The 10,634-nt window shown below is 43.5% G+C and overlaps 1 protein-coding gene across 1 annotated transcript in view; it reads right to left on the bottom strand.

The window, feature by feature from the left end:
- Positions 1-444: 444 nt before the first annotated feature.
- Positions 445-10,634, bottom strand: part of LOC121559867 (SH3 and PX domain-containing protein 2A) — a gene marked incomplete at its 3' end in the record, with an annotated part of 87,314 nt that continues 77,124 nt past the window's right edge. The window contains exons 8-9 of the mRNA XM_045218269.1: positions 3,961-4,074; positions 445-528 (exon numbers count right to left, since the gene is read on the bottom strand). Of these exons, the coding sequence (XP_045074204.1) occupies positions 445-528; positions 3,961-4,074 (198 nt within the window). The remainder of the gene's footprint in view (positions 529-3,960; positions 4,075-10,634) is intronic.

Below are 10,634 nucleotides of genomic sequence, written 5' to 3'. Positions count from 1 at the left end.
TTAACTCTGGGAGCTGAAATCTAAAGGCCACCCAATGTGCTGTTTGTGATGTTGGAGTTAAGCTGGAGTTGTTGTTGGCTGACTGTCATGGATGTAAATTTGTTTTCTTACCATGAAGGAATGAGTGTGTATGTGTGTGGTTCTGAGAGATGCCACTTGAGAGTGTGTGTTTGCGTGTGTGTGTGTGTCTCTGTGTGTGTGTGTGTGTGTTTGCGTGTGTGTGTGTCTGTGTGTGTGTGTGTTTGCGTGTGTGTGTCTGTGTGTGTGTGTGTTTGTGTGTCTGTGTGTGTGTGTGTGCGTGTGCGTTTTGTGTGTTGCGTGTCTGTGTGTGTGTGTGTTTTTTTTTTTTTTTTTTTTTTTTTTTTTTTTTTTTTGTGCGCGTGTCTCTTGTGTGTGTCTGTGTGTGTGTGTGTGTGTGTGTGTGTGTGTTGACTGTGTGTTCACCTCGACTCTGCTGGCGGTTCACTATGCCCCCCAAGGTCCATCTGCGGTCCAGTCTCTTCAGGTGAGCCTTGCGTCTTTTAGTAACTGATGAAGGGATGGATGGAGAAACCAAAGAAAAACAAAGAAACATAAGAAGCGTATTACAAACTGAAAGAAGGCAAAAAGATGTCGTTAGTTAGTAGGATGGTGAAAACATTACATGGAAAGCCAGCAAATAAATGGTGTCCATTTTAAGCTATGCATAGTAAATAACATGATTTGTAATAGTGTAGTAGCAAATGTTTTTTGTTGTTGAAAGAATTGATATTCATTGTTGTCATGATAATCACTCCTAAGGTATTTATCATATCTGTCTTCCAAGTTGACACGCACATTTTACAGTCAGCAGCTAAACTTCTTAAAGGGTGTGCATTTCTGGGGACTGAGTTATACTGACATTATAAAGGAAGAGTAGATCCACGGATATCCTGAGGACAGTGAGAGTTAGGTCATAAATACAGAGATATTTCCTTACGAGAGACAACTGCCCAGAGAAACTGTTCTCCATATCGTCTGTCACCGAAAGACAAAAAGAGAACAAGCCCCTCATTAAAAGAGGTAGCAATGGTCATAGAAATAGAATGAATAGAAAGGGCTTCTCCATTCATTACAAATTGCCAGGGTTAGAGCTTCCAAGCCTGTTCTATTCATTCTATTTATATGGCAATGATGACATGATGTATTATACAGTATCATCCAATCTAGTGCATCTGGAATACTGAAATCTGTTGGTCTTCAAGGTTCTCCCCACGACTGTATTCTAGAAGGCCAATTCCCATTCATAAAGTTGTGTGTATCTGGGACCTTTGAAATTGTCACAGACATGCTACATCTGTGTGGCATAGTATCATACTAGCCCCTAGCACACTGTACACATGGTTTAAGATTGCCCAGAAAACTACATCTGTGTCCAATGTGTCGCCAATATGTTTTCTAGCAACTGTATAGGAGAAAATAGATACGAGTAAATCTCCATGTTAGCCTGTTAGCCTACCGTAACAGCTAGCTACGTCCTCTGGTAAACTGTTCCGTTCCAGTCCCCCTTAAACACAGGGACCACTCTTGCAACACCACTGACTTACAGTAAAGTAAAACAGCCCTATATGATACTGTCCAACTCGTTGCTTTCTGGTGATGCCTCATCGTTATCCTCCCTTCCCTAACGCATTCCCTAAGGGGACATAAACCAGACTTTCAGAATGGAGGAACGAGGGATGAGGAGGGAGGACAGAATTAAATTACTGTCATCTCTCCTTTCATAATGGAGGGAAGAGGAGGAGGGAGAAAAGGAGGAGTGAGGAGAGGAGGACATAATCTCTCTCTCTCTCTCTCTCTCTCTCTCTCTCTCTCTCTCTCTCTCTCTCTCTCTCTCTCTCTCTCTCTCTCTCTCTCTCTCTCTCTCTCTCTCTCTCTCTCTCTCTCTCTCTCTCTCTCTCTCTCTCTCTCTCTCTCTCTCTCTCTCTCTCTCTCTCTCTCATTGACCTCCTAATTGGAAATATCGGATTGGGGACAGCCACAAAGGGAGATGTTATTTCAGGGTAATTCCAATAGACCAGACCTACCAGGCCCTGTCGTTCCTCCTCAGTGAGCTAGCTACAGTCTGCTATTGGTTTATATTACAGCAGACTGGGGCTTAATAAGTATGGGGAGGGGGGCTGAGAGGGTAGGGGAGACAGGATAGTTACCAGAGATATGAGATATGCAGCGGTGTGTGCAAACTGAGCAGGCAGGCTCTAATTGGGAAGGTGTTGATAGAGGACTGTTTTGTGGGATGGGAGGGAGGGATGTGATGTGTGGGGTGTGTGTGTGTCTGCATTACCTCTCTGTATGTGTGTCTGCGACTGCATCCACATCCGTGCAAGTGTGTCTCAGTCTATGACTAACCCAGATCCCTAGGCATCTCCAGGCTCCAGCTACATGACCGTTGTTTTTCCTTAAAGGCTATCACAGACTTTCACTACCAGCCCAGTACCACCTAGCATATGTTCTCTCTCTCTCTCTCTCTCTCTCTCTCTCTCTCTCTCTCTCTCTCTCTCTCTCTCTCTCTCTCTCTCTCTCTCTCTCTCTCTCTCTCTCTCTCTCTCTCTCTCTCTCTCTCTCTCTCTCTCTCTCTCTCTCTCTCTCTCTCTCTGTGTGTGTGTGTGTGGAGTGACTGCATTCTGCATTAAGGGGAGCTGGGGGGCTACAGCAGCTGCAGAGGACCTGTCATCACATGCTGGGATGTGGCGTGCCAGTTTACAGTGTAACAGTGCCATGGGCCAGCATGAAGATCATAAAGCAACATGTCTTAATGAGAGACAGGGAGAGAGCCTTACATACCCTGGTGGCAGTCTATGACACACAAAGCATTACAGCATAATGATTACACTATACCAGAAAGTTTCCATGGGTTACTAATACTGATGGAAAACAGAGGCAATATGACATTAATGCTGGGGGAGTGTGTGTGTGTGTGTGTGTGTGTCTGTGTGTGTGTGTGTGTGTGTGTGTGTGTGTGTGTGTGTGTGTGTGTGTGTGTGTGTGTGTGTGTATGTGTGTATGTGTGTGTGTGTGTATGTATGTATGTGTGTGTATGTCTGTGTATGTGTGTGTGTGCCTGCCTGCCTGTCTGGGTGTAACATACAGCTAAGACGCTACAGTGTCGTCCTGAAGCTCCAAACGGGAAGGGAGCTTATTCTCTAGTGATGAAATATGCCCTCCAAACAGTCAGACTAAACATTATTGCAAAGAAGAGGTCATGACAAAACGAGACTCCTTAAAAAAGTAGTGACTTCCCATGGGGCTGTGAAGGAATCTGCTCTGGTGCCAAAATATCCACCCTGATGAAAACCCTGTAGTTTGAACAAAGGGCATTTGGCTGGGGTTGTTACAATGTCTTTTCTGCTCTGACCCTGGTCCTCGAGGTTCCTGCTGTCCAAGCACAGCTATTAGTTGTCATACCTAAGGCCTTAGTAATGACGGTAGTGATATTTAGCAGGGAGAATGGCTGGTGTGTGTTACCTAAGGCCTGAGTAATGACGGTAGTGATATTTAGCAGGGAGAGCACGGCGCTTGTAACGCCAGGGTAGTGGGTTCCCCACCCACAAAATGTATCAGCATGACTGTAAGTCGCTTTGGATAAAAGCGTCTGCTAAATGGCATATTATTATTATTTAGAATGGCTGGTGTGTGTTACCTAAGGCCTGAGTAATGACGGTAGTGATATTTAGCAGGGAGAATGGCTGGTGTGTGTTACCTAAGGCCTTAGTAATGATGGTAGTAATATTTAGCAGGGAGAATGGCTGGTGTGTGTTACCTAAGGCCTTAGTAATGACGGTAGTGATATTTAGCAGGGAGAATGGCTGGTGTGTGTTACCTAAGGCCTTAGTAATGACGGTAGTGATATTTAGCAGGGAGAATGGCTGGTGTGTGTTACCTAAGGCCTTAGTAATGATGGTAGTGATATTAAGCAGGGAGAATGTCTGGTGTGTTTGTTACCTTCTCCTGTCCTGACGGTGCTAAGTTCCAGGTCATCTCTAGTGCCGTTCTGTGAGTCCAGGTATGTGGCCGGCACCCAACCCTGCTCCTCGGCTGTACTGACGAACCACCAACCTATAACAAAGAGACACACACACACACACACACACACACATTAGTTTGTGCAGAGCCACATGGGGACAAACACACACACATTCTTTATACACTATGACACAGAAAGAAAATAGACAGACAGACACACAGATACACACCAGCCATTCTCCCTGCTAAATATCACTACTATCATTACTAAGGCCTTGGGTATGAGAACTAATAGTTGTGCTTGGACTCCAAACACACTTACACATTTTGATTTACACTCAATAATGGAAATATGTCAATGTTCTAGTTCCTTCATCCGCAGCAGTTTGCTAAGGCTATAAATTACAATAACTGCTCTACATTCAAAACGAACTCCAGAATTTATTGGGTGTTAATGTTTGTATTGGTTCAGGCTTTCATTTATATCTGCTACATGGAGAGTAGTGGAGTGTTGTAACCAGGGAACTTTTCACCTGCTTGGAAAGCTGCTATCATTACAAAACCACCAGACATTTCAGAGTAGGAGTACTGCTCATGGATCAGTTTTGCATTTAAAATTAAAATGATTAAGATTATATGGACAGGGAGAACCTGATCCTAGATCAGTACTCTAGGGTTAGGGTCAGGTTTTTTCATATATGGGCCCAGAGTTCAGAGGAAAATAGACACTAAGGCTCAAGGAGGTAGAAGTTGTCCCTGAACCACAGATCTAGGATCAGATTACCATAACTGAGTTCTAACCTGAAACCATCAAGGGGATTAAATAAGAGCTGACCTTGTATCAGTGCAATAGTTAAGAATTGACTTGAATTGACTCTCCCCAAAAAAATCCTAGTCTAGTATTTCGAGAGGTGTTTGTGGGACAATAAATATTTTTCATTGGAATTGAATCGCCTCTACCTAGACCTGATTGAATGCAAAAACACATGTCAAATCGGGCACCAAACCAAACCGACACTCACAAAAAGAGAGAGGAAAAGAGACCTAAACATCAATCCTTCCCTGACAGTTAGCATGTGTCTTAATGTTTTTGTTCTGCAACGGTAGCACGATTCGAGTTTCCTACTGTCTATTCTATTTACCAAGTTCGGATGCTCCCCAAGCATTTCTTCCGTAACATTTGGGTTCAATGTGGACTATTCAGAGTCGTAAATAGTAGGGAAGCTGCCTTTCAGCAAACCTTGAAGATACGGGATAATTTATGACTTTCTGCAGCCTATAACGCACCCAGACGCACCCAGATGCACGCCATATGCTAACACACACAGGCGCACACTTGACGGATGCACATATGTACACATAGACACTAACACACACACTCCGACAGTATGAAAGCGAAGAGAGCGAGGTAACGAGCACAAACTATTTTTGTCCAACAATTAAGTCATCATCTCTTGACTGTATTTACAGTCATATGGCGAGGTCCTATAATGTGATTTGAGAACACATAGTGCACACACACACACTGGCTTGAGTGAATCAAGTCATCACACGCCCCATTTGATGTCCCTGCAAGACACAACAACTCACATTGGGAAATGAGACCGATGTGACCTATATGGAAAATATGTCTGTGTAAAACAGTTTCTTCATCGGAAAAAAAGAATGTTGGTCATTGTTAGGGTTGCAAAATTCCAGTAACTTCCCAAACATTCCTTGGTTTTCCAGAAATCCAGGTTGGACGTCACTCATAACACAAGACTACTATAGCTGTACTATGTTTGAAGCTCTGAATGGTCCACCATAGTTTTTGAGGCTTCAACCCATAGGCATTGTCTAAAAGGCATTGAAGTTCAAAGCAATTTACCCTTCACAGAAAAGCATAGCATTTAAGTATGGTTGGTAGCAGGCCAAATTAGACAGTACAGTACACAAGTATTGACTAGCTCTCTGAGTGGTCTTAAATGTGTGTGTGTTACCCTCAAGTGGGTGCATTGATTCCTATACCACCCTGTCTGTGACAGCCTATCTGTAGTGTCTGGGTCTGGATTGTACCAACTCAACAACTCCCCCGCCCGCCCAGCCCAGCCACCCCGTTCCCACCAAACTGAGGGAAATAGTGTCTCCAACTCTCCATTCCACCTCCTTCAGTGGGTTAGCTGGGTGTTTTGAATCTGAAAGGCAACCAACAGGGGTTGTGTACTGTCACGCGCCCACCCTAAACTGGTTCCACTTCCTCAAAGGCAGTCTGCTTTTCTGTTCCCCTGTTGTCTAATGGTCCCACTGTATACATTACAGCAGAGTATGGGGTCTGACAACACACAGTACAGTGAGTTTGGCTTCACAAATGCTAATAATGCTATGCTAATTATGCTATGCTAATGTTTAGCCTAGCGAAGACGCTAACATTGGACTGACTGTAGAGGTATTGGTTTTGCTCAGTTCTAACTGCCAAAGTGAATTTGACATTGTGACATTGATGCTATGCTAATTAATTATTATTCTACTGTAGGCTAGCTAGATCCTAGACTGAAAAAAATGTTTTGATGAATGGCATTCAACACATATACAGTGCTATGAGAGGTAATACGGTACGTCTCTCCTCTCTTTTTTTAAGTCCTACATTCAACGTGTGAAATATGCTCCCTCAATAAAAATTGCCAATACCATACGAAACTCAATGAAGTTGGCCATAGTTTGTAAAGATACTTTATAGACCAAGATACTGCAACTGTTAAAAGGAAATAATCAAATCCAATCCATCCACCTTTATGGAATTTGGCCATGTTTAGCAAAAGAGACAAATTCAGGGCCATTTTTTCCAAAAGGCCACCTGACTTGACTAGCGGAAGAAAAACAGGCTTCTAAATCCCTATGTGACAGGGTCCTGGTGAGTGACTGCCATTATCAGCTGCATGTGTGAGCTGCCACAGCTGTATATCACTGCCTACGTAGTAGGGGCTAATAGAAATAGGTCAGGTCTGTGTGCTTGGAAAGAGTGTGCCTGCAAACACAAACGTGTGTGTATGTGTGATAGTGTATGAGCATAGGAACGTGTCTGTATAGGGGTCATCAACATGCATGCTTGCACTTGTATGTGTATGTACTTGCGTCTGAAAAGACAAATGAGAAAGACTAGTTTAGCCCTGGTCTCTCTCTCCCAGGCTGACAGACACCACATGGCTTTGACAAGGCCCAGCTCCCTTATACATTCAGCTCCCAGGCTGGCAGACGCCACATGGCTTTGACAAGGCCCAGCTCCCTTATACATTCAGCTCCCAGGCTGACAGACACCACATGGCTTTGACAAGGCCCAGCTCCCTTATACATTCAGCTCCCAGGCTGACAGACACCACATGGCTTTGACAAGGCCCAGCTCCCCTATACATTCAGCTCCCAGGCTGACAGACACCACATGTCTTTGACAAGGCCCAGCTCCCCTATAAATTCAGTTCTGGAGAAAGTCAGATGTGGTAAAAGAGCAGAGAAATTAGAAACAGAAAGACTGCTGGATCTCCTCACACACAGGCCGTTACCAGAGTAGAGAGAGACTGTGGAGGGAGCGAGAGAGAGAGACCAGAGAGAGAAAGCGAGGGAACGTTCTCATATGTTCCTAACCAACCAATGTCCATGTGTCAACATTTTCCAGGAAACTCACTCTGTCCAACTGCAATATGGACAGAAGTTGGGTCTTTCTCTTTGCGCTTCTCTCTCTCTTTCAGGACAGTTGTTCGTAGGAAGTTAGTTGGCGTTCCCTCTTTCTGGCCATGCCATTTAGCCTCCAGACAGACAGACAATAAACCCTGTTTTCCCAGAGAAGAGAGAGGACATCCCCCTTGGAGAAGACAAGGGTTTTCCCATTAACACAGTGGAAGCCAATTGGCTTGGCGGCTCAATTAGGCTACAAGGGATTTATCATGGGATTGAGCTGTTTATGTGGTATTGTCTGGTGTTGACCAGGTTTGTTGTGTCTTTTCTGTTGGTGGCGTTTGTTGTGTTTTGTGTGTGAAAAATCAATAAAATGTTTAATCATGTAGCCTGGGGTGTTCCAGCGGTCTAAGCTACTGCCTCTGGATAACAAGTACTAACGCTGCGAGCATGGGTTCAAATCTGACCCAACGCTCCAGCAATTTCTCTCCTCCTATCTAGTTCTTTCTATATATCCTGTCCAATAAACAAATAAAATATGAAAGTAGTGGGACAGCCACACCATTTAAAAGAAAAGTGAATCATAACATGCTATAAAAGCTGCTCTTGGAAGCATACATGTCTTGTTTGATTACAGTGGCTAACATTACCATATTACATCAACAATGAATGTAATAACCATTGCTGATGGTCAGTTATTTTAAATGACTATATGTTCTAAAATAGCTGTATATCTTGCTTTGCTGTATTGTATGTGTATGGAATACATTACAGTACAGGTGCACTAGAGAGAGACTAAAAGGGCAATCTGGGATTCAAACAACAGCAAATAGACCATGTTTTCCTCGAAAGGTTATAAATCATAGAACATGGAAAAGTGGAAAAAACAAGCTTCATTCTCCAGCAGGGGTGGGACGCGGGCAGGGGGGCAGGGCAGTTAGAGGAGTGGGGGGCAGCTGTAAAAATGAAACAAGCTAAAACAATAAAAGGTGGGTCATCTAATGAACTACATATTGACCATCATCTGAACATACAGTAGACTAGAAAGTAAAAGGGATGGCCTGTTGTTTTAACAGGTTTAAGTCATCATGTTATTGGTTGCAGGGACCCATGTGTGTGTGGAAAGGGTGGTGGTGTGTGTGTGTGTGGTGTTTGTGTGTGTGTGTGTCCACTGGGTTCCCACACACCAGACTAGAAACCGTGCTTAGGCTGAGTTCGCTCAACCTCAAACAACGCACTAAAAAGACATTTAGAGGAATACTCTCACGAGTGCTCATTTCCTGTCTAAGTATGATCCTTTTATTATACAGGTACCGTGTCAAAATCTAAATCAGACCACTTTTCAGGCAGCCTTTGATTATAATAAACATTTATACAGCAGCAAACATTACTTTATGTAGATTCTGGGTCTGGGTTTTTTTCCTGACAGAAATGATCCAATTTGCTCTACCTAATCTGATTTATGATGTGAAACTAAAGATATATATCTTAAAAGGTCAAAAAGTGACAGCTGCAAAACCTCCTTAACATTCACAGTACTCATGCTGGTTTAACCCAGACATGAATACGTAGTCTAATTGCAGTTCCACTGAGTTGTGCTTTGGTAGGACATAGGTTGTGTTTAGCAGAGTGCAGTGCTTTCTCTCTCTTTCCCTCTTTCTCTTTCTCCATCTCCCTCTTTCGCTCAGTGTGAATAAGGTCACATGGAAAACAAATGCTACAGTAATTGTGCAGAACATACTCATCATTGGCTGGTAAACTCCTAGTAGGGAGAGTAAGATGGAGAGAGAGAGAGTGGGTGATAGAGAGAGAGAGAGACTGAGGGTGAGAATTTAAAAAGAGAGAGGGGGGGTGAAGGTGAGAAAGAGAGGGAGAGGGAGCGCTAGAGTGAGAAAGAGAGAGAGAGAGCAGTAGAGAGCTAAAGAGGTAAAGAGAGAGAGAGCGAGAGAGAGAGAGAGAACAGATGTTTGGCCAGGGCTTCAAAGCAGGGAGTATTCCACACGCTTCCCATCCAAAACCACCACAGAACCTTTCCTTTCACTTTCTTTTTTTGGCCTGATGGAAAGGAGAAATGGGACGGGGCTATCAAAACGTTTCATCAACGACACTTATTTCAAACGTGCCTTTGAGGAAACCGAGGGATCCCGCGACGCGATTGTGTTACTCATTTCATTGCCTTGCCATAATGAACAACAGATTTGATATGTGATATGAGCTCTGAGTTGGATGCGGCTGAGCCCGAGTCAGGAAGACAGAATATTGAATTGAACCACAACGTGCTCTTTCTGCAGAGTAAGCAGAACTATGGGACACAGAAAGCTGAGGCTTAAAATAGAACCATAACAATTACGGAGGCTCAGGAGATCTAAAACGAGACCCAAGAATCAGGCCTGGGAGGCAGAGACTATTCTCATCCTAATATCTAATCACACAAACCCTGTGGGTGGGCAAGATACTGTATAGGTTGCAAGAAAGTATATATGTAATCAAATCTGAAGCTAATACAGAACGAGATTATTTAATTAGGGGAATTGGATCGAAATCCCATCAAGACCTCCAAGTCGATACAGTTTGTGATATGATAAATGCCTAGTTAGGCCTTAGGGATATGATTTTGTTGGATGGGATCAAACGAAGACCAGACAAAATCCCTCTAATGACATCAGAGTCTTTTAATAACAAGTTCCTTTGAACACATTTTCGATCCCTTTGTGTGAACTTTGTTTGAAAAGATAGTAGCTAATTGGCAATGTAAAGAGACATAAAACATCACCCAACACGGGATACATCAAAGCATCGTCTGATCAGTTCTAACTGAGCGGAAGTTATGAGGATACCCAAATCCTCAAGCTGGTTGGTTCCTTCCTAGAAAGTCACAGTTTATTTCGAGGCCCCAAATCTTTATTGACAATGTCTAACGTGACGGGAGACGGAGGAACTCACATCCCACTGTGGAGATTGTGTTACCTTGCTTTAAGTTTTCATAAAACATAAAACATGGGGGT

The sequence above is a fragment of the Coregonus clupeaformis genome, unplaced genomic scaffold (assembly GCF_020615455.1).
Source record: "Coregonus clupeaformis isolate EN_2021a unplaced genomic scaffold, ASM2061545v1 scaf1473, whole genome shotgun sequence".
Lineage (NCBI taxonomy): Eukaryota > Metazoa > Chordata > Actinopteri > Salmoniformes > Salmonidae > Coregonus > Coregonus clupeaformis.
This window is presented reverse-complemented; position numbering and strand designations above follow the sequence as displayed.